Source organism: Danio rerio, chromosome 13 (assembly GCF_049306965.1).
Source record: "Danio rerio strain Tuebingen ecotype United States chromosome 13, GRCz12tu, whole genome shotgun sequence".
Classification (NCBI taxonomy): domain Eukaryota; kingdom Metazoa; phylum Chordata; class Actinopteri; order Cypriniformes; family Danionidae; genus Danio; species Danio rerio.
Window position 1 is genome coordinate 47,150,618 of NC_133188.1, and position 25,315 is coordinate 47,175,932.

At 35.2% G+C, this 25,315-nt stretch overlaps 1 protein-coding gene across 51 annotated transcripts in view; it reads right to left on the minus strand.

Moving 5' to 3' along the window:
* The window catches only part of ablim1a (actin binding LIM protein 1a), a 97,526-nt gene that overhangs the window by 35,411 nt on the left and 36,800 nt on the right, over positions 1-25,315 (minus strand). For 38 of the 51 annotated variants that reach the window (XR_012388341.1, XR_012388333.1, XR_012388339.1 and 35 more), the window contains exons 2-6: positions 24,752-24,886; positions 9,719-9,902; positions 9,485-9,597; positions 3,969-4,095; positions 3,785-3,878 (exon numbers count right to left, since the gene is read on the minus strand). Coding sequence is in view for 6 of the 51 variants with exons in the window: in XM_073919111.1 (XP_073775212.1) it covers positions 3,785-3,878; positions 3,969-4,095; positions 9,485-9,597; positions 9,719-9,902; positions 24,752-24,886 (653 nt within the window). In the remaining 45 variants the exon portion in view is untranslated. 51 annotated transcript variants of the gene reach the window in all.

Consider the following 25,315-nt stretch of genomic DNA (forward strand, 5'->3'; position numbering starts at 1 on the left):
ATTTTGAAGTAACAAATCTAACACTGATATATGCGAATTATATATTACTTGCTATAGAGAGGTTCAGGTTTAGACATTATTTTTAATAATTAAATATGAGTTAATTATAAGTCAATCATAAATCAAAAGTTTTTACAAAATCAGAGACTTACAAGCTGTGTGGAGATCTTCTTAAGAGCTCAAACTAGCCAAATCCTTCATTCAGGGCTCATTTTATGCACAAACATTCCATTAAAACAAACAGGAAGTGTTAAGACAAAGACCAAACATCTCTCTAACAGCCAATCGGCTTCAGCTAGCTGTATGAAACTTCCTGTTGCAGCACTGTGGAGTCTGATGTTGTGCGCTATTGTGAAACTTAGATGGTAATCTGTCTGAGATCAAATATATGTGACATAAAATTCTTCTATCCTGTATGTCTCTTAAACAAACATTGTTTTTTGTTGCGCGGTATATACTGCAGTTGTATGGTGTAGTAATTACAGTATAAGATGGGTCTTATTAAAAAAAATACAATAACAATACAACCCTCCATTAAAATTGCTGTAGTTTGTGCCGATCAAAAAGTTGTTTATGATTGTTGGCACAAAAGAACTGCACTGAATGTAAACAAAAACACTTGCAAGCCGGTGAGCTGTTTGATAAATGCAATGCTCTGTCCTGTCGACATTTCCTATTCAAAACAGGAAGTTGGACATATTCTGTACAAACTTTAGGTTCACAAATCATTTGCTTAGTTTCTGAGCTACTTTCTGCTTGCCTTTGAGTCACTGGAGTGGTAGTTAATTATACCTTTTTGGCCTGACCGCTTAATGAGAAACTGTTGGTATTATTTATTTTGAATATTACACTAAGCAGATGTAATAAACTGACCGGGTTTATCTAAGATCAGTTATTTAAGGGATCATTCACCCAACAATGAAATCTCTGTCATCATTTATCGACCCTTCACTTGTTCAAATCCTGTTTGAGCTTCTTTCTTCTGTTGAACACAAAAGAAGATATTTTGAAAAATGCTGACTCCTATAGTACTTTTTTTCCTACTATGCATTTCCAACCAGCATTTTTCAAAATGAATTATTTTGTGTTTAACATAATACAGAATAAAGAAACTTATAAAGGTTTAAAACTACACAAGGAAGAGTAAATGGTGATGTAATTAGAATTTTTGGGTGAACTATCCCTTTAAAAGCCCACATCCAGGAGAGTTACGGTGTGGAAAAGCCCCAAAGAAGCATATCACCCAGACTGCTGCATGCCCAGAGTGAAGCATGAGGGTGGAACAGTGATGGTTTGGGCTGCAATATCATGGCATTCCCCAGGTCCAATACTTGTGCTATAGATGCACAAGTATTGGTCCCACAAGTCCCACAGACACGGACTAACAAACCATTCTAGAGGACCATGTGCACCCAATGGTTCAAACATTGTATCCTGAAGGCGGTGTGGTGTTTGAAGATAATAATGCACCAATAGACAAAGCAAGACTGGTGAGTGGTTTGATGAACTTGAAAATGAAGTTGAACATTTCTCATGGCCTGCACAGTCACCCGATCTAAATATTATTGAGTCACTTTGGGGTGTTTAGGAGGAGCGAGTCAGGAAACGTTTTCTTCCACCAGCATCACGTAGTCACCAAGCCACTACTCTGCAAGAAGAATGGTTTAAAATCCCTCTAACCACTGTGTAGAACTTGTATCTGTCATTCCCAAGACTGACATTGATGCTGTATGGGCAGCAAAAGAAGGCCCAATACCATACTAATGAATTATTGTGGTCGAAAACCAGGCGGTTCAGGTAGTTCCAGTCTCAGTTTGGATCACAGTTCAAAATAAATGCACAAAATAAAAGTTTATTTGTAAAGCACTTTTGCTATATATTTTGCTATAATTTCACAATTATTGTTTCTAAGCAGCTTTACAAAAGGTGCATATTATTGCATTACAATCAAAATTAGAAAAGCTAAGGTTATTAGTTACCATAACTATATTAGTTACTATTAACTTTAACTAATTAACTAAAAAAAACTAATTGCTAATAACTTACTAATAAAGTGTGATAAACATGCAAAGAAAAAATAAATCAGTAAGGGCAAACAGTACTGGGTTGCAGCTGGAAGGGCGTCTGTTGCATAAAAATAAATGCTGGAATAGTTGGTGGTTCATTCCACTGTGGTGACCCCTGATAGATAAGGGAATAAGCCAAAAGAAAATTAATGAATGAATGAAGCATGCAAAAAAGTAAAGGGGCAAACAGTACTGGGTTGCGGCTAGAAGAACATTTGTTGCGTAAAAATATAAGCCAGAATAGTTTGTAGTTCATTCAGCTTTGGCGACCCCTGATAAATAAGGGACTAAGTTGAAGGAAAATGAATGAATGAATGAAACATGCAGAGAATGTAAAGGGGCAAACAGTACTGGGTTGCAGCTGGAAAAACATCTGTTGCTTAAAAACATATGCCGGAATAGTTGTTAGTTCATTCCGCGGTGGCGACCCCTGATAAATAAGGGACTAAGCCAGGGGTCACCAAACTTGTTTCTGGAGGGCCGGTGTCCTGCAGATTTTAGCTCCAACCCTAATCAAACACACCTGAACAAGCTAATCAAGGTCTTACTAGGTATACTTGAAACATCCAGGCAGGTGTGTTGAAGCTAAGTTGGAGCTAAACCCTGCAGGGATACCGGCCCTCCAGGACTGAGATTGGTGACCCCTGGACTAAGCTGAAGGAAAATGAATGAATGAATGAATGAATGAATGAAACATGCAAAGAATGTAAAGGGGCAAACAGTACTGGGTTGCAGCTGGAAAATCATCTGTTGCGTAAAAACATATGCCGGAATAGTTGGTGGTTCATTCCGCTGTGGTGCCCCCTAATAAATAAGGGACTAAGCCGAAAGAAAATGAATGAATAAATGAAACATGCAAAGAATGTAAGGGGGCAAACAGTACTAGGTTGCGGCTGGAAGAACAGCTGTTGCATAAAAACATATGCCGAATAGTTGGTGGTTCATTCCGCTGAGGCAATTTCTGATAAATAAGGGACTAAGCTGAAGGAAAATAAATTAATTAATTACTTAATGAATGAATGAAACATGCAAAGAAAGTAAAGGGACAAACAGTACTGGGTTGCAGGTGGAAGAACAATCATTGTGCAAAAACATATGCCGGAATAGTTGGTGGTTCATTCTGCTGTATCAACCCCTCATAAATAAGGGACTAAGCAGAAGGAAAATGAATAAATGAATGAATGAATGAATCATGCAAAGAATGTAAAAGGACAAACAGTACAGGGTTGCAGCAGGAAGAACATTCGTTGTGCAAAAATATATGCCGGAATAGTTGGTGGTTCATTCCGCTGTGGCAACGCCTCATAAATAAGGGACTAAGCTGAAGGAAAATGAATGAATGAATGAATGAAACATGCAAAGAAATTAAAGGGACAAACAGTATTGGGATGTGGCTGAAAGAACATTCGTTGTGCAAAAACATATGCCTGAATAGTTGGTGGTTCATTCCACTGTGGTGACCACTTATAAATAAGGGACTAAGTAGAAGGAATATGAATGAATAAGGAGGCAAATAATATAGAGATATATTGTGTACTGTGTAAAGGATATTCTAATAATTTAAATAACTGTATTTTTAATAATGAACCTTATATGTAATGACAAATGTCCATTGAAGTTACATATTCGTCACAAAATCAACAACCCTTTATTGCTAAGAGATGAACCAGAAGCCACACACATATCCAGACTGACTGTACTTGTTTGTGTGTGCTTACCTCCAGAACTTTCCCTGTGATGAACTGCTGACATGCTTCACACTGCACTCCAAACTGAAGCTGATAATCCCGCTCACAGAAGGGGGCGCCGTCTCTGCACACAAAACAACAAGCCAGCGCAGAGTCATCCATCACCTCAGATGGATTCAAAGTGTGTGTAAATGTGTGTATGTGTGTGTCTTACTTGCTGATGTATTCTCCGGTCAATACTTTGGCACAGGCCTTACATTTAAAACAACCCAAATGCCACTGCCTCTCTAGAGCCAACAGAGCCTGGCCGTTCTTAATGTCTCTGCCACAGCCGGCACAACCTGAAACACACAGACACGGGAAATCCTGTAAAATCCTTCTTTAAATTCAAGTTTTAAAGAAATAACTTATGCTCATTAATAAAACTGGGCTCATTTTTATGTGCGATTATAAAAAGAAATCTAGAGATAACACTGTATAGTGGATGACAGTGTATGTGACAAATAATATTTGAATTAGAAGATCTAGCAAGGATTTTGGCCACAATGCCAGCTTTGTTTCCTCATAAATTTAACAACTTGCATAACAAATCTATTCTCTAAACCAGGGGTGCTCAACCCTGTTTCTGGAGATCTACCTTCCTGCATGGTTCAGCTCCAACTCTGATCAAACACCACTAAACCAATTAAAGCCGCGTTCACACTGGACTTTTCTCCCCATAGACTTCCATTCATACACACGCGAATGCAACAGATCGGAAACGCAAACTCGCGCGGCAAATTTCGCAGTTTACTGCCTTGCGAAATCACATCACGTGACTGCGTGAGACCAATCAAAGATCAAAATATGACCTCTCTGGACAGAAATTTAAAATATGGACCGATCGCTCGCTTTTTTAAACGTCTAAAAATCTTGTATAATCCTGCCCCTATTTCGCTGCGCCATACAACAGAATTTCGCAAGCTCAAATTCTAGTGTTACCGCGGCATAAGAAGGATCTGAAGGAGCACTTGGTTATTAAAGACAGATGTGTTTGATCAAGGTTGCAGCTGAAGTCTGAGGGAAGGTAGATCTCCAGGAAAAAGGTTGGGCACCCCTGCTCTAAACAATTAAGTTAATGAAGCCACATTTTAGATTGGTGCAAAATCAAAAATAAAAATGAAAGTTTCTGCAACTAGGGAAACCACTGTAGCTCTATTTTCTTAAATAGGACTTAATAGGACATAAGAATGACTGAAACAACATCTGAAACGATTTGGAAGAGATCAGTCTGCTGATCAGTTTATTTATCCAATCACATTATCTGTTGAGGCAAAGTCAAATGAGATTTTATTTGCTTCGTCTGAGATTTTTTCTAATTTATTTGAAGCTGTCATTACCAAAACAGCCTCTTTATTATTATTTTTTTTTCAATGTGTTTAATACATTTCAGCAGGTCAGTAGTTTTTTTCTTGTGTGATTCCATTGTTATTTCACATAACTAATGTGTCAGTTTTTTGTTTTATTTTTTTATTTGTATGTTTTTTTAACCAAAATCTTGGTCAATTACCTGTAAACAGCTTCTTTAGAAATATATTTACCAGAAATAAATCATAACATTTTTAATACTTATTTTACTTGCTGTATGTGAAAAAGAGGCACGGTTGCGCAGTGGGTAGCATTGTTGCCTCACAGCAAGTAGATCGCTGGTTCGAGTCCCAGCTGTTGTAGGTGAATTGGGTAAGCCTAACTGTCTGTATTGTATGTGTGTATGTCCTGGTCCTCCAGGTTGGGGGTGAGGCATTGGGCTAACGACCCACCTCGTAAAAAAATAGATGTTACAAAACACTAACATAGTGTGAGTAATTATCAACTTTGATATAAACAGCCCTGGGAGTATATGAAGTATATAAAAGAGATCAGTCTGCTGATCATTTAGCCAATCACATAATCTACTGAGGCAAAGTCAAATAAGATTTTAATTGTTGCTCTGAGAATTTATCTAAAACATATTTACATAGAAAAAAGGTTAAGCTTCAATTGAGCACTTTTGTTTTTATGTACATTTTTAAGATTCTATGCATGTGCATTTTTGAAATATGCATTAAAAAGTAGGTGACTGATGACTCAAACTTTGATTTATTAATACCATTGCTTAATGTTTTTTTTTTGTGCATTACTGATATCTGCTTTTTTTTCTCCTTCTTCACATTTTACTGTATACCTTGTAGATGAAAGCTGATGATTGGCTTCAGTTGTCAAGCTTAAAGACTTAAGTGGGAATAATTATAAATTATTGATCATAGTAGGTGGATTCTGGCCAAAAAAGCCCCCAAACACTCAGAAACAGGGAACAAAGAGAGATGGAGGATCTGAATAATTTACAGTTCCATACTGTATATTCACGCTAGGGCATCTCTAAGTGGCTTTACAGGATTTTACACAATCAATTCTGTTTCCATTAGGTTGTGCTTTGTGTGGAGGCATTATTTGTGTGCCACTTTTACTGTAGTAAATGTACACTGATGGTATTTCTATTTATTTCTATTTTTTTAAAGTGGAACAATTTGACCAGGGAGTTATGATTAAATAAGCTATAAGTTATGTTAACAGTTATAAAATTCTTATATTGTTCTTATAGTTCAAAAACATATTTTCCACTAATGGGAATGAGCTTGAAACACAAGATTTAGTATGGTGATGAACATCTATATGAAAATGTTGATGTATTTGGTCTTGGTGGTATAGATCTGCTACGCTGCTGCTGCTGCTGCTTTGGATATTATGGCAGATCAAGTACAGAGACCTGCTACTGCCAGTATATACACAGACATGCCGTCTGAGAATATAACACGCTGTTGCTACAAACCTAGTATACAGTTGAAAATAAAAGTTACATTTTTTAAAAACGTCTGATGGTAAATCATACTAAACCTTTAAAATTATAGGTCTGTTAGAATTACCTAAATCATTTACATTTGCAAAATGTCAGAATAATGAGAGACATTTTTTGAGAATATTTTTTTTAATTTCTGCAAATCTGACAGTCAAAAGTTTACATAGATTTCCTTAGTATTTTTTTAGCTTTGCTTTTACTCTGTATAACTTTGGTCAAATGTTTTGGGTATCTTTCCACAAGCTTCTCACAATAGTCTGACGGAATTTTGGCCCATTCCTCCAGACAGAATTGGTGTAAATGAGTCACATTTGTCTTGCTCGCACAAGCTTTTTCAACTCTGACCACAAATTTTCTATAGGATTGAGATCAGGGCTTTGTCATGGCCACTCCAAAACATTCACTCTGTTGTCCTTAAAGCACATTTTAACTGTTTTGGGAGTATGCTTATGGGTCATGGTCTGTTTGGAAGACCCATTTGTGGCCAAGTTTTAATTTCCTCGCTGTTGTCTTGAGATGTTGCTTCAGTATTTCTACATAATGTTCTTTCTTCATGATGCCATCTATGCTGTGAAGTGGATCAGTCCCTCCTGCAGCAAAACAGCCCCACAACATGCTGCTGCCCCCATATTTTACAGTTGGGATGGTGTTCTTAGGCTTGTAAGCTTTCCCCTTTGTCCTCCAATCGTAGGACTGGTCATTATGGCCAAACAGTTCAATCTTAGTTCTGTCACACCACAGGACACGACTCCAATAATTAGTCTTTTTTTCAGAGGCCTAATAATCTTCTTGTATGTAAACTTGACTTTTAAAAAAAGTTATAACGATTTCTCAAAATAATCTCTCTCATTATTCTGCTTTTAAGCATAAAAGAAACAAATTTGATAATCCTAACTTACATAAAAGAGAAAAAGTTTAGTCACATTACCTTCTGACTTTTTTTTTAAAGGTTATGTGCCTTATTTTTACAATGTATGAAACTTCTGGTTTCAACTGTATATGTATCACCCATAGCAGATCTAAACTCAGGTGGAGTTGGGTCTCTAAAAACGCGCCTCAACTTATGGGCGTAAAATGATGAGGAGCAAGCTCATTGGCAACCAATCTCTTGTGCCATGTAGTTAATGATGCAGAAGCAAATTAGGTGACCTATCAGCCTGAACACACATAGAGTTTCAGGGCAGAAATGTCACTCCTAGATTTTTTATTAAATACAAGCCTGAAAAGTGCTATTTATTGAATGTAAATTCCCATACACTTATTCTGGAATAACAATAGATTTGTTTGAGAATCATATTGATTTAAAGTCTTGATTTCTGATAACATTTTTTAAATGATTTTTTTGTTTGTTAAAATAGAAAAAAATCTGACAATAGGATTAAATTTCTGTTTATTAATTTTTGTTATTTTCTAAATACAGTAGCAGATTTTTTGTTCTTGTTTTAAGCATAAAATATTCATTTTTTATTTAAATAAAAGACTTAACATAAATTTACATAACTCATAGCCAAAACATAAAATGTAGCCCTATATACATTTCTGGAGAGTGTCAAATACATCACGAGAGGTATGTTTTTTTTTTCTTTTTCTTTTTTTTTTTTTACAGTTTTTGCTTTCGCAAATCCACCAGAGGCCGATGTGTACACTTTTGAGATCTTGCATTTCTCTCGTGAGTCCCATTTGCACCTGCTGGTACCACATAATCCACCAGAGGCCGCTGAGTACGCTTTTGAGATCTCAAATTTCAAAAGTACCGATTAACCAATGCCCAGCCACTTCCAAAAACCCAACCAACAGTGTTTTCAAAAGCAATTCAGAAAAAGAAAACCCCTCGCCTGATTTTTACCATGTTTTCAGATTTTACCACCCTGTTATTTACTTGTTTATTTTCATTATTTATGATTTATTTTTGCCTTTTGTTTTTGTTTTAGCTGCTTTCTGGAACCATTCTTCGACAGACTCGAACCCTGTTGTTGTGGTTAACTCCTCTCAGCGTGTCAAATCCGTCAACTTACATAGCGAGCTACTGAACAAATTGGTAACAGCGGGAAAGCTGTCCATAGGTAAGCTGTCAGCTGCTAGTGCTAAAAGGAAAGGCGTCATACTGCCATGTAGCGTTCATTTTAAAGATGAAATGCAGCCATACATTCTTCTGGCTACATAATTCGCGATCTCCAGACATGTATATAGAGGAACGTTTTCGTTTACAGTTAAAGTCAGAATTATTAGCCCCCCTTTGAATTTTTCTTTTATTTTTAAATATTTCCCAAATGATGTTTAACAGTGCAAGGAAATTTTCACAGTATGTCTGATAATATTTTTTCTTCTGGAGAAAGTCTTATTTGTTTTATTCCGGCAAGAATAAAAACAGTTTTTAATTTTTTAAAATACATTTTAAGGTCAAAATTATTACCCCTGCAAGCTAGATTTTTTTTTTCGATAGTCTACAGAACAAACCATCATTATACAATAATCTGCCTAATTATCCTAAGATGCCTAGTTAACCTAATTGACCATTAAGCCTTCAAATTTAACTTTAAGCTGTATAGAAGTGTCTTGAAAAAAATCTAGTCAAATATTATTTACTGTCATCATGGCAAAGATAAAATAAATCAGTTATTAGAGATGAGTTATTAAAACTAATATGTTTATAAATGTGGTGAAAAAAATCACCTCTCTGTTGAACAGAAATTGGGGAAAAAATAAACAGGGGGTCTAATAATTCTGACTTCAGCTGTATGTTGCTCACAGCTCAACCTAATTGACTAAACAAGTAAAAACATCTCAGAATTGTAAGACACAAAAATACTGACGAAAATGATTTTTACTTTTTGAGTTTTTCTTCTCGTACTCACTGCTGGGTCCGACGACATCTTTGGTGGGTCCCGGAGACATTGGCTCTGCACAGTACTGACACAGACAGTCCTTGCCATTGAAAGTTACTCTGTCTCCAGCTGGAAATGGTCTCCTGTAGGTCAAAAAAAACGATAAGATCCAGGATAAAACTCCAGTCTGTGTTGGATTCACCCTAAAGCAATGACTGTATACTTTCAAAGTGTGTGTGTGCATGTGTGTGTGTGGGCTCTTACTTGCAGATTGTGCACACAAAGCATGTTGGGTGGTAGGTTTTTCCGAGCGCCGTCACCACCTCTCCCTCCACAAACTCTCCACAGATGTTACAGCGCGTGCCGTGGATGCGCTGGTAGTCCAGAGTGCACAGATATTCTCCATTCTTCATGAAAAATCCTCCCTGGGCCAGATCGCAGCCACATACTGCAGACACAAAAAACACATACACATACACTGTGAACCATTTCTAAAAAAAAAAAGTTTAATTTTGTGTAGTATATATACAGCCGGTAAAAAAAAAGTATTAAACTATGTCATCATTTTTCGCAGAAAACATATTTCTAAAAGTGCTGTAGACTTGAATTTTTACTAGATGTCGGTAACAACCAAAGTAATCCATGAGTACAACTAAAACAAAAATAATTAGTTGTGTAATAAAATGTGTAATGAAATTAAATGACACAGGGGAAAAACCTGGTATTGAACACATGAAGAAAGGGAGTTGTACGAAGGCATGGAATGACCAGACAGAAGCTAAAATCTCTCCGTTTTTGGAAAGTAAACCTGCCCCTCATCAGTGTAAATGAATATTAGCTGCTTCAGTGCCAACATCTGCATTATCAGATGATGAAGATGAAACCAGAGTGGACATTTTAGCAAAACAATGTGCAAAAACACAGACAAGAAAACTTGATTGATTGATTGATAGAAGATAAAATAAAGCTGAATCATTGCAAAGAAAAAGTTTTTGTACGGCGGATAAAATAAGTCTTGAACACATCACCATTTTTCTCAGAAAACATATTTCTAAAGCGGCTGTAGACTTGAGTTTTTACCAGATGTCGGTAACAGTCAAAATAATCCACACTTACAATGAAAACAAAATTGATTAGTTGTGTAATGAATTTAAATGACACAGGGGAAAACGTGGTATTGAACACATGAAGAAAGGCATATGTAAAAAGGCATGGAATGACCGACAGAAGCTTAAATCTCTCCGTTTTTTGTAAGCAAATCTGCCCTTTGTCAGTGTAAATAAATATTAGCTGCTTCAGTGCCAACATCAGGATTATTAGATGATAAAGATGAAACCAGAGTGGACATTTCAGCAAAACAATGAGCACAAATACAGTCAAGGACACTATCAACTGATTTCAGAAAAAGAAAATAAAGCTAAATCATTATAAAAAAAAGTAATATTTTGAGAAGAGTATGTACAGCAGTTAAAAACAGCATTGAACATGTCAGCATTTTTTCTCAGAAAACATATTTGTAAAGGAGCTGCAGACTTGAATTTTTCACCAGATGTCGATAACAACCAAAAGAATCCATACTTACAATGAAAACAAAATTAATGAGTTTAGAAAATAAGTTTTGTGTAATAAAATGAAATTACACAGCAAATAAGTATTGAACACATGAAGAAAAGGAGGTTTAAATAGCATGGAAAACCCAGACAGCAGCTGCAATTTATATATATATATATATATATACACATTATATATATATATATATATATATATATATATATATATATATATATATATATATATATATATATATATATATATATATATATATATATATATATATATATATATATTATATATATAATATAATATAATATATCATTTTTTTTTTTTTTCTTTTTAAGTATTTCCAAAATGATGTTTAACAGAGCAGGGAAATTTCTTTAATTTTAGCTAGAATAAAAGTCTTTAATTTTTTAATACCATTTTAAGGACAAAATTATTAACCCATTTAAGCTATATTTCTTCCGATAGTCTGCAGAACAAACCATCACATATACAATTACTTGCCTAATTACCCTAATTAACCTAGTTGAGCCTTTAAATGTCACTTTAAGCTGTATAGAAGTGTCTTGAAAAATATCTAGTCAAATATTATTTACTATCATTATAGCAAAGATAAAATAAATCAGTTATTAGAAATGAGTTATTAAAACTAATATGATTAGAAATGTGTTGAAATCAGGACTAATTAATCAGGGGGGCTAATAATTCTGACTTCAACTGTGTGTGTATATATATATATATATATATATATATATATATATATACTGTGTTTCCCTTTAGGATTTTTTTTAGCTGTGGCGGCAGGCTTTTTACAAAGATCTACCAACTACCTATGGTGTTATTTCAATGAGATATGTTGTGACACAGTCAAGATCACAATCAAGTAATATGAGTATGCGAATCTCTCTGCTTGAGCACCAATTTCCTCTGTTCATGCACAAAACTTCTTCCCCCAAATATGCTCAAGCACAAATTTTCTTGTGCGCTCTCAAATAAACGCTGCTGAAGTCTGATTTAGTGCGTTTATGTAACCAGGAGATTATTAGATTTGCTAGGAGTTTTTATGAATGTCTCCAACAGACCTACAGAACGACATTGATGCGTCCTAAAGTAAAGTGAAGCTGCTATAAACTCCAGCAAAATAAAGTCTTTATATGCAGAAATAATAAAACAATTCGTAAATAAATAATGCTAATATTTTTAGCAAGACCCTTAATTTTTCTTTAGGGTTATAATGGCTCCTTTGTCGTATGTTTCTATTCTTGTAACAGGATAATGCAGCATCATTGGCGCTCTAGGAATAGCAACTGTAAGAATAAACCTCAGTAAATGACAATGGCTGAACCGTGATCTTGAGAAAACATAATAGTCCTTAAACCTTGACATGTCTAATCTCAAACAGCAAACATTATCAAACTCATTCAGGGCTCATTGTGTTTCATTTTAAGCTATTAAATGCTCCTTCAGTCATGTTTTGTTAGTTTAAAAACCTGCACAAACAATACTGAGAAGCTTGTGGCCGTGACCGAAGCAGCATGAGACATTTACAGAGAGGATTAATGAATGAAGTATTATGGTTCTTTATAGTACTTCAGTATCTGTACAGTGTGTCCATATGCAGGAAAGCTCTGCAGTGCTCTTATGTAACTGATTACAGTGGTTTTCACAGCCTTCTACAAGATCTGCTCTAACAAAAAGAGTTGATGCACAGAGGAGCGTCTGCAGAGATTTTATAAGGACAAAACTTGCCAGTGTAATGGATAAAGCAAGAGAAATATACAAAGAGAAAAGTGTTTTTTTACACTTACTGAACAATGTGACAACTAAAATATACTTATAGAGATTTAATTCCACTTTTAACATGGAAAAAGTGCAAAAGCAGCAAACAAATATTTTAAAAAATAACTCATAAAAACCTTTTTAAGCAGGTTTACCTTTAGAAGTCTTGTTATTGTTTTATTTAAAATTTCAGCTTCATTTTAACATTTAAAATTGTTTTATTTTAATACTTTCCAAATCCATTTCAAGTTTTAGTGACTTTGTGGTGTGGTTTTCTGATTCATTACTTTGTATTTATTTATTGCTTAGCTAATTTTTCTATGGACCAAAGATCAAACTACTTTTTCATGCAACATTGGAAGTTTAACATAGATTTATATATTTAGTAACTTATTAAAAATCTGTTTCCTCATTCATTTGTTCATTTTTTTTTCATTAATCCAGGGTCGCCACAGAGGAATGAACCGACAACTTATCCAGCATATGTTTTACGCAGCGGAAGTTCTTACAGCTGCAACCCATCACCAGAAAACATCCATACACTCTCATTCACACACATACACTACTTAGCTTGTTTAATTCTCCTATACCCCAAGTTTTTGGACTGTGGGGGAAACCGGAGTATCCGGAGGAAACCTACGCGCACACTGGGAGAGCATGCAAACTCCACACAGAAATGCCAAGTGACCCAGCTGGGGCTCAAACCGGTGATCTTCTTGCTGTGAGGCGATTGTAATACCCACTGCACCACCGTGCTGCTAAATGTGTTTCTTATAAGACAAAATTAAACAACTATAATATATTATTACCAGGATTTGCTGACTTTTGTACAGTAACTCACTGCAACATTAGTTTATTAGAAAAACATTCATTCATTCATTTTCTTTTCAGCTTAGTCCCTTTATTAATCCAGGGTCGCCACAGCGTAATGAACCGCCAACTTATCCAGCATATGTTTTTACGCAGCGGATGCCCTTCCAGCTGCAACCCATCTCTGGGAAACATCCATACACACTCATTCACACTCATACACTACGGACAATTTAGCCTACCCAATTCACCTGTACCGCATGTCTTTGGACTGTGGGGGAAACCAGAGCACCCGGAGGAAACCCATGCAAACGCAGGAAGAACATGCAAACTCCACACAGAAACACCAACTGAGTAACAAAAACATTATAGGCATATTTAGACCAAGAATTATTTAATAAATTTTTTTTTTATTAGTTGCGAGCACACACACACACACACACACATACACACACACAAAATTATTAATATTTTGAAAATTTTATTAATTATATACTGCATTTTCTACAGTGCAAAATAAGGATATTTATTTGTACGTTAATATAGCGCTGTGCTTAATGGCAATGAGACCTAATTATTTCTATATTTTCCCATTTTATTTAAAACAAAACTAATGAAAACTCTTTACTGCTATTTTAACATGCTTTCTGTGTGTACAGTTTCAGTTTTTTTCAAATGAACTGGACCAGGGGTGTCAAACTCAATTCCTGGAGGGCCGAAGCCCTGCACAGTTTAGTTCCAACCCTGCTCCAACACACTTACCTGTAGGTTTCAAACAAGCCTGAAGGACTCAATTAGTTTGATCAGGTGTGTTTAATTAGGGTTGGAACTAAACTATGCAGAGCTGCGGCCCTTTTGGAACTGAGTTTGACACCTGTGAACTAGACCCTGACAATAATATATTTTACTTAAATATATATTTGTATTAATGTATTTTACTGAATTAATTTTTTTGTACAAGAAGTTATTATTAGCATCCCTGCCAAACAATATCATTAGAAATTATTATAATACTATTTCCCTGACAATCAGCTTACAATAAGGTTACATTTAATTTTAACTTGTGTTTTAATTTAATTAATTTTAACGTGTTAATTTAAAAATTATAAAAAGATCTTTGAAATGAAAATTACATTTAAAGGGAATAAACAATATGTCTGCTCCTCCTTTGAAAATGAGGAAATCAGCATGAAATGGCTTGATCTGAAGAATAAATGAATAGGTAATGGACTTGGTGATAAAATCCCTTCAGACATTTCTATATACAAACTGACTTTCATCTGTAGACGCAGACACAAAAGAATTCATTAACTCCAGTATCACACCAATAAACCTTCATTCATTGTAAGACGTTTTATTTTAGTGGTAAACTAAGTGTTCCTACAGTACGCTAATAAGAATGATCAAAATAAAAACTCCAAATATAAATACACAATTAGAAAGTTCCATAAATATGACATTATGTGAGTTTATTTCAAGAAGGTATTACATAGCAATCCACCGATATGGAATTTTTAACCAATACCGACATCAAATACCTATTTAGATTTAGAAGCCAATAACTTAACCAATAATATATATACAGTATGTATATATACATATATATATATATATATATATATATATATATTAGGGATGCACCGATATGGATTTTTTGGCCGATACCGATAACCGATAATTCTTCAGACTTGGAGGCCGATAGCCGATATATATAGGCCGATAATTATAAATTTTAAAATGTTATATTTTTATACAGCAAACTTCATAAAAGCTGAAACTCCGCTCTTTTGAACTGAATAGCCTATACTCAAAGCAAAAAAGCTATGATTTCAAAATTTATATATATATATATATATATATATATATATATATATATATATATATATATATATATATATATATATATAATGCATTATTTCATTTGTTCGACATGGTTTTTATGTTTCTTTTTTTTAAACACGTATAATAAATAACTAATTTATCTGACCACAGCACACGTTACCACACGTGCTCCACCCCAGAGGCCTCTGAGCCCAGAGAAGTCAATGGCACTTCTGCACACTGTTAATATAGGTTAACAGTTTTAACACAGGTAACACAGTTTTAACTGGCATTTGTGGACCTAACTACGTATTGAGGTACTCAATACAAAGGTTTTCCAAAAGTATTCTTGAGCCCATGTGGTGATATTGCTTGAAGATGAATGATGATTCATGATGCAGTGTGAGCTGGGGGATCAAAGATCACTGTAGTTCGGCTTGCGCCCTTGACCTTTATGCACTGAAATTCCACTGTTGAAGGTGACAAATCCAAATGTCTTCCTATCTTTGTTTGTGGAACATTGTTTTTAAACATTTCAATAACTTTCTAACACATTTGTCAACAAACTAGCGATCTATAGCTCATCTTTGCTCCTAAAGGACTAGACCTCTCTTGGAAGCTGCTTTTGTACCAAACCATTGTTACAATCCCTTGTTGACATCGCCTGTTTCAAATCAAATCATTATTTATAACCAATTTACCTTATCACTAGTCCAAAATTGCTCCTGTCCCAACCTTTTTATATGTGTTGCAGGTCTGAATGACAGGAAAGGATCTATATTTATAAATGAAATGAAGTTGACCAGACAAAACTTTCTTTTTTATTTGCATTTCCCATACTGTCCGAACATTTTCTGATCTGGGGTTTTACATTATCCATTGGTAAAACAAAAACAAAAGAAGTAGCTTGTAAATGCAGAATAGCATGATCTAATTGTCTGTGTGCGGTTCAAGAGTGATTAGATGACTAGATAAGCTGATTATTATTACACAGACTTACTGTAAGAATGACATAATCCCTGCGGATGGTGAACACAAAGCAGATGATCAGCTCTTACGCTCTTTATCTGCTCACTTTACAACAGGTCCTGCTCAAACTCAGTTCAGTTCAATACAGAGCTGAGCAAAAAAAGAGCTTCATATGACATATTCATTATCACGTTGCATATTTATAATTTATAAGTCCTAGTCTAGAATAGGCATGCTGAGTCATCATTTTTCTACATCTCTCCAATGTCTCTGACTGGGATGTCTTTAGAAGTCATAAGCTCAGCCGTGTTATATGGTATATAAAGGTATGGTATGGTACGGTAAGGTATGGTATGGTATATAAAGAGCTATAGATGTTCAATATTCAAGATCAGGATTTGACATAAACACCCGTCAACCCGCTAAATGCAGGTAGATTTCCGCTGTGGTGGGTTAGACAGGAATTCCCACTAGCCACTTTGACTGGTTGAAAATAAATTTTAAATTGCCAGAGCAGCCTCTCCCTAAAGATTAGAATGTTAGTTTAAGATTGTTTTCACTTTTGTATAAGATTTAAGATAAGATTTAAAGCAAACTAAATTAGAATTAGATTTTATCTTTCTATTTATTTATCCATCCATCCATCCATCTATCTATCTATCCATCAATCCATCCATCCATCAATCCATCCATCCATTTATCCATCCATTCATCCATCTATCCATCCATCCATCCATCTATCTATCTATCCATCAATCCATCCATCCATCAATCCATCCATTTATCCATCCATTCATCCATCTATCCATCCATCCATTCATCAATTGGTCTGTCGGTCCATGCATAGATCCATCCATCCATTCATCCATCCATCCATCCATTTATCCATTCATCTATTGGTATGTCGGTCCATGCATTCATCCATCCATCCATCCATTCATCCTTCCATTCATCTATTAGTCTGTCGGTCCATCCATCCATTCATCCATCCATCCATCCATCCATCCATCCATCCATCCATCCATCCATCCATCCATCCATCCATCCATCCTTTGGTTTGTCCATCGGTCCATCCATCCATACATTCACCCCCAGTCTTTTGGTTTGCGCATCGGTCTGTCCATCCATCCACCCATCTATTGTTCTGTTCATCCATCCATCCATCCTTTGGTTTGTCCATCGGTCCATCCATCCATACATCCACCCCCCATCTTTTGGTTTGTGCATCGGTCCATCCATCCATCCACCCATCTATTGGTCTGTACATCCATCCATCCATCCATCCATCAATCCATCCATCCATCCATCCATCCATCCATCCATCCATCCATCCATCTATTAGTCTGTCGGCCATCCATCCATCCATCCATCCATCCATCCATCCATCCTTTGGTTTGTCCATCGGTCCATCCATCCATACATTCACCCCCGTCTTTTGATTTGTGCATCGGTCTGTCCATCCATCCACCCATCTATTGTTCTGTCCATTCATCCATCCATCCTTTGGTTTCTCCATCGGTCCATCCATCCATACATCCACCCCCCGTCTTTTGGTTTGTGCACCGGTCCATCCATCCACCCATCTATTGGTCTGTACATCCATCCACCCATCCATTCTTTGGTTTGTCCATCCGTCTATCCGTCCATCCATCCATACATCCACCCCCATCCATTGGTTTGTGCATCGGTCCGTCCATTTATCCACCCATCTATTGGTCTGTCCATCCATCCATCCATCTATCTATGCATACATACATGGGTTTGTTTATCACTTGGTCCATCCATCCATCCACTCCCCTATCCATCTTTTTGTTCATTGGTCAGTGCATTCCATCCATCCGTCCATTCGTCCATCCCTTCACTGCCCATCCATCTGTTTGTTCATTGGTCGGTGCAACTATTCAACCCACCCATCCATCCATCCATCCATCCATTGGTCAGACTTTCCATCCATCTATCTTTCCATCCATCCAATGGTTTGTCCATCCATCCATCCATCCATCCATCCAATAGTCCATCGGTTTGTCCATCAGTCCATTCATTTATCCATCTTTCAGTCGCTCTATCCATCCATCAGTCGTTCCATCTATCCTTTCCCACCCATCCATCGGTTTGTTTATCGGTCAGTCCATCCAAACATCCATCCATATATATATTATTCCCTTATTTTTATGAATAGCTGCCAATAAATGCATTTTACATTTTAGTCATAATAGTTCATTTCAAAGCTTTAGTTTATCTAAAAATGAAAATTCAGTTTTTAATTACTCACCAACATGTTGTTTCAAACCCGACACTTTAGTTTATCTTTAAAACACAAAATAAGATATTTTAGATGAAATCCTCTCTCATCCTTCATAGACAGCAACAATTCTGAGACTTTAAAACTTCAGAAAAGGAACCAGAAATATTGTCAAAACTCCATGAGATTCAATGGTTCAATGGTAATTAAACGAAGCTACACGAACACTTTTATGCACCAAAAGACTCCCAGACAAGAGTGCATGTTTATTACAAAATATTGCCTTTGCAGTCAACACACCATGCAAGCGTCATATTGTACATAGTCATAGTCAGAAGACATATGCAAATAAAGTTGTTTTAACTTTTTTTTTTTTTTTTTTTTTTGGTGCACAAAAGGTGATTGCAGTTGATTACAGTTGAACCATTAAAGTCACATGGAATTTTTTGGCAATATTTTAGGTGCCTTTTTCTAAAATTTGAATGTTTTGGGAACCGTGCTGTCTATTGAGGTTCAGAAAGCTCTTGAATTTCATGCAAAATAATCTTAATTCGTGTTCTAAAGGGGATTGGAATGACAAGTGTGAATAATTAATACCAGAATATTAATTTTGGGTAAGCTAACCTTTTCATGACGTTCATTCTAAAAGCAGAAACAAAGAATAATAAGGCATAAAGATGTCCAAACATTGGCTGGCAGTGTCAGATATACTTAGCACAAGGCTACTTCCATTAATTAATCCCTAAAAGACATCATGTGCTGTACATAATAGATGTGAGCGAGTCAGTCAGATTAGCTCTGTTACTTGTCTGACTGAAGTGGTTCAGCAGGACAGAGAAAGTCTCGGGGTTAATAGGATCACAGCTCAAGCATGACAGGATTTACTTTGTAATGTGGGACCTTCATCCAGGTCTGCTGCACACAAGTCAAGAGCTACTGACAAAAATACTCAGTAAGTTTACTGCTTAGTTTAGTGCAGATGGGTTTGGTTGGTATACTAAACATTGGCTCTGAAGTGGCATTGTCAATCAGGTCACTATGCACTGTAATATGGTTAGTTACTTTACTTTAAAACATTAAACCCATTGCCTTAAAAGCAACACGTTGACTTTATAAAGTGAGTAAATGCATTGTAACTTCAAATTGTTAAGTTGCCTTAATTTAATTTGTATAATTATACACATTATTCACTTACTTAAATTTAAAGCAATGGGTTTACTTGTGTTTTTTAAGTAAAGTTAACTAATCGATTTAAAAGCAATGGGTTTTAAAAGCAATCTTCCATTTATGTCTAAAATACTAGAAAAAAGTTGTTTCTACCCAATTATGCTCCTTTCTGCAGACAAACAATGCTTTTAAAGTGTTTCCGTCAGGTTTCAGGGCTCATCAAAGTACAGAAACTGCATTAGTAAATATAACCAGTCTACTCCTAGCTGCTGACCAAGGATGCATCTCACTCTTAGTTTCACTTGATCTTAGAGCGGCATTTGACATCATTGACCACAGTATCCTCATAAATCGCTTAAAGTCTACAGGTGTCCAGGGACAGGCTCTACAATTGTTTAAGTCATACTTAGCTGACTGTTATTAGTTTGTGAATATTATTAGACAGCCTTCACATGTCAGCCCAGTAAAGTATGGGGTGCCTCAGGGAGCAGTCTCAGGCCCTTTGCTGTTTGCAATTTACATGCTATCTCTGAGAGACATAATTAGTAGACATGCGATCAGCTTTCACTGCTACGCAGATGATACTCAATTATATATTTCAACTAAACCTGATTAGACGTCTGAAATGTCTAAGCTAACTGAGTGTATTAAAGATGTTAAAGACTGGATGACCAACAATTTTCTTCTCCTAAACTCAGACAAAACAGAATTATTACTTATTGGGCCTAAATCCTGTACACAGCAGATCTCGCAACTCAATCTATAATTAGAGGGTTACAAAGTTAGCGTTAGCTCTACTATAAAAGATCTGGGTGTCATATTAGACAGCAATTTAACTTTTGAAAATCATATATACCATGTCACAAAAACTGCCTTCTTTTATCTGAGAAATATCGCTAAGTTACAAAGTATGCTATCCATCTCAGATGCAAAAAGCTAGTCCATGCTATTATGACCTCTAGGCTGGATTACTGTAATGCTCTGTTTGCTGGCTGCCCAGCATCCTCTATTAACAAACTTCAATTAGTACAAAATGCAGCTGCCAGAGTTCTGACCAGGTCTAGAAAATATGATCATATCACCCCAATTTTATCCTCCTTACACTGGCTGCCTGTTAAGTTTCGTATTGATTTTAAAATAAGCTTTAAATAATCTAGCTCCTGTTTATCTAACCAACCTTCTGTCGCGCTACAATCCAACTCGTTCTTTAAGATCTCAAAACTCAGGGCTTCTGTAGTACCTAGAATAGCAAAGTCAAGTAAAGGAGGTCAAGCCTTCTTGTTTATGCCTCCTAAACTCTGGAATAGCCTTCCTGATAACGTCCGAGGTTCAGACACACTCTCCCAATTCAAAACTACATTAAAGACCTATCTGTTTAGTAAAGCACACACTCAGTGCATCACTTAGCGGGTTTCCACACAGGTTTGCATCTAGTTTATATACACTATGAACAGCAGCTACGCTAATTATTCTCTTTATTCTCCATTTCCACCTGGGGATATTCATCCCGAGGCCCTCAGACTATGCAGAGTCACTGATTCGATCCAAATCCAGCGACAAGATGATCCCAAGGTTTCCATATCCTGGACCAGGCCATATCCTGAGCAGCTGCTGTGGTGGTCCTGGTGGAGTGGAGAGCATGAGTCTGATTCTTGTGACGCTCCAGGGACGAGTCTTCGCTCAGGCCCAGCTTCCAGTCTCCGCCGCTGAGACTGCAGTTCTGCACAAGACCTTTGGCCAGCGAAGAAATTTAAATGATCATGCCCAACTGAGTCCGGTTTCTCTCAAGGTTTTTTTTTCTTCACTTTCACTAATTAGTGAAGTTTTTTTCCCCTCTCCGCTGTCGCCTCAAGCTTGCATGGTTTAGGATCGGTAGAGCTGCGCATCGATGAATTACTCTTGTAGTAATTGTAGTGATTATTAAACCACACTGAACTGAGCTAAAATGAACTTAAACACTAAAAAAACTGAACTGCACTGTTTCAATTTACTATGATCTTTTATGTGAAGCTGCTTTGACACAATCTACATTGTAAAAGCGCTATGCAAATAAAGCTGAATTGAATTGAATTGAAGTTTACTCACGTTTTTTTTAAAGTAAAAGTCAACTAATCAATTTAAAAGCAATGGGTTTACTCATTTTTTAAGTAAAGTCAACATTTCGCTTTAAAAGCAATGGGTTTACTTACATTTTTTAGTAAAGCAAACTAATCGCTTTTTAGCGTGTGGAAACCTTATATAAATACACACCTTAAACAGAGCCTTCAGCATTTGCTGATTCTGCAATCACTAAATTTAATACAAAATCAAGCAAATGTTTCACAATTTTGTGGAGCACACAATTTATTTTTAAAATTGCCACAGCTTTCCTGGATGGTTTGGGTAGTCAGGAAACTCTTAAAATTCTTCAAACTTACCACAAAATCACTCATTTATTCATAAAAATCAGAATTTCTTTAGTAAAATGTAATTTAAAAAAAAATATATATATATATATGTATATATATATATATATATATATATATATATATATATATATATATATATATATATATATATATGTATATATATATATATATATATATATATATATATATATATATATATATTCGGAGAAAAAAAATTGTAGGTGCACAAAAATGTTATGCCTAAAAATATTATAGAATAGCCTAAAAATGTACTGTAAAACATTTAGCATAATAATAAATATTCTATATGCAATGCCATCATCTCTGATACCATCTTGCCCCAAAAAGGAGGACTGACTTTGTGAAAGTTGCGTAAGAACCCTGCCAACTGCAAAGGACAAAGTCAGGCCTCCTCCACTCAGCCCCTGACTGGCAAAGAAAAGTGTTAAAGTGACTTCTTAGTAAAGAAGTGCCGGGAAGGGGGCTGGAAGACTCACTGTGAGCCAATACAGGTGGGCTGTAGATGGTTTGCAGTTTGTTCACTCTGTAAAGTCTTCAACCAAGAGAGAGGGCCATTAAATCAGTTTGTGGAGCTGCAGAGAAAGCCACAAGATGGCTATGGATAAAAAGGGCTGATCCATGGGTGATGGCTACTAGGACACAAGTATCAACCTCAGCTGGGTCACCTGGGCGAGGGTGTCTGATGTTGAAAGACTCGAAAGACCCAGTGACCTCAGGATACATGACTGATGATGATGTATCTTGCACACACATATATACAGACTGAAATATGCGTATTATCATTGCAGCAATAAATTAAAAATATATATATATGTTCTCTAACAGGTAAAAAAAATGGGGTATTAGGTATTTATTTATTACATTTTTACTAACATGAACAAACAATGCACAATACATTTATTGCAGTATTCATTCACCTTTATGTTAGTTATTGAAAATAAAGCGGTTAATTGTTAGTTTGTTAACTCACAGTGCATTAACTAATGTTGAACTATGAGCTATGATTAATAAATGCAAGAGTGCTCAAATTTAGTTCATGTGAAATACTTAATTTAAAGTCTTATTTACTGTTACATGCTGTGAAATAAACAAAATCAAGCGGGATAGTTTGTCTGAAAAATAACTGTACAGATTAGAATGCTCATCAGCCAATCAAAATCAAGCGTTCCAGAGCCCCCTTAAAAATAAATATGAAATAATACAGTAATAAAGGGTTTATATGAGTTAGAGCATTTCACTGCTGAAAGTACTTAAATATTAATACTGACCACTGTCATTTCAGTAGTGACCCACTGCTGCTGATAACCTCACCTGTGTTTAATACTATAGATTTAAAACCACAAACCATAAACACAAGCGGATGGTGTTTATTTGCTTACAGATCCTGATGAACATATGCTAAATAGGTCAAGCTAGATCATCTTGAACACCCTCCTCTGTTCCACAGTGATGCTGAAATGTGCCAGGAGAGATGAGTCACGGCAGACTCACACATGGCTTTCTAAACATTTATGAGAATCACTCAGCAGACCAGAGCCGCAGCAATACAGACGGAGAGGGTTTTACTTTCAAAACTGTCATGAACATGTCCTGCATGCATTGCACACAAAAATAATGTATTCATTTTCCACTCCATATTTCATTATAAGTAAATAAATAAATACATTAAAAATGAATAATAATAATAATAATAATAAATAAATACATTAATAATAACAATATATATATATAATATAATAATATATAATAATATAATATATGTATATAACAACAATAATAAACACATTGAAATAATAATAATAATAATAATAATAATAATAATAATAAATAAATAAATTAATTAAAATAATAATAATAATAAAAGAAATAATAATAATAAATTAATTAATTATTCAATCTAAAATAAATAAATAATAACAACAATAATAATAAATACATTAAAAAATTAACAATAATAATAATAATAAAATAATCATAATCATAATAATAAATACATTAAAATAATTAAAATAATAATGATATTAAATTAATTAATTATTTAATAAAAAAATATTAAAAAACCATAATGAATACATTAAAAAGTAATAATAATAATAATAATAATAAATACATAAAAATAATAACAATGATTAATTAACTAATTAATTCAAAATAAATAATAATAGCAACAATAATAAATAAATAAATAAATAAAAAATGAATAATAATATTAAATAATAATAATAATAATAATAATAATAATAATAACAACAACAACAATACATACATTAAAATAAATAATAATAATAATAATAATAATAATAATAATAATAATAATAATAATAATAATAATAATAATAATATAAGGAGTCATTGAATCATAAATCTTTAGCTTTGTCAATTAACCCCGCTTTTTACTTTCATGTTAGGGATCTCTTACTCATTGCTTTTTTCATAGGGCCCAAAATTGCTAGCGGCGCGCCTGATCATAACACTAGCGGTAGTCAGGAAAATGCGCAATAGTGACATTGATTCCCTTACCTTTGCATGTGAAGCACTTGATGTGGAAGTGTTTGGCCTGCACTCGTAACACCTCTCCTTTGCACAACTCTCCACATTTAGCACAGCGAATCAAAGGCTTCTCCGTCTGGTGGTGAGACTCCTGTGTATGGGCCACTGCATAGAAAGAAAAACAAATGTAGTCATGATTTGTTCCAGTATTGAAAGGTGCTGTTTTGACTCTTAATACCATAAAAGACCACAATAAGGGGCCTTCGGGAGCATAGTCCACCAAATGTGATTTCGATTAAACTCACTCCAGGGTGACACTTAATATTTTGTAACCTTACCAGTGTAAAATTTAAAAAGTGACATTTCAGATATGTGTGAAATATGGAAGATTTGATGTCTTAACACTGAGGTCTTTTCATTAATTTATCTTCGCCACCGCAAACCAGTACTGGGAAACACCCATACTCTCTTGTATTCGCACACACTCATACACTATGACTAATTTTGTTTATTAAATTCAACTATACCACATTTCTTTGGACTGTGGGGGAAACCGGAGCACCCGGAGGAAACTCACGCCAACACAAGGGGAAG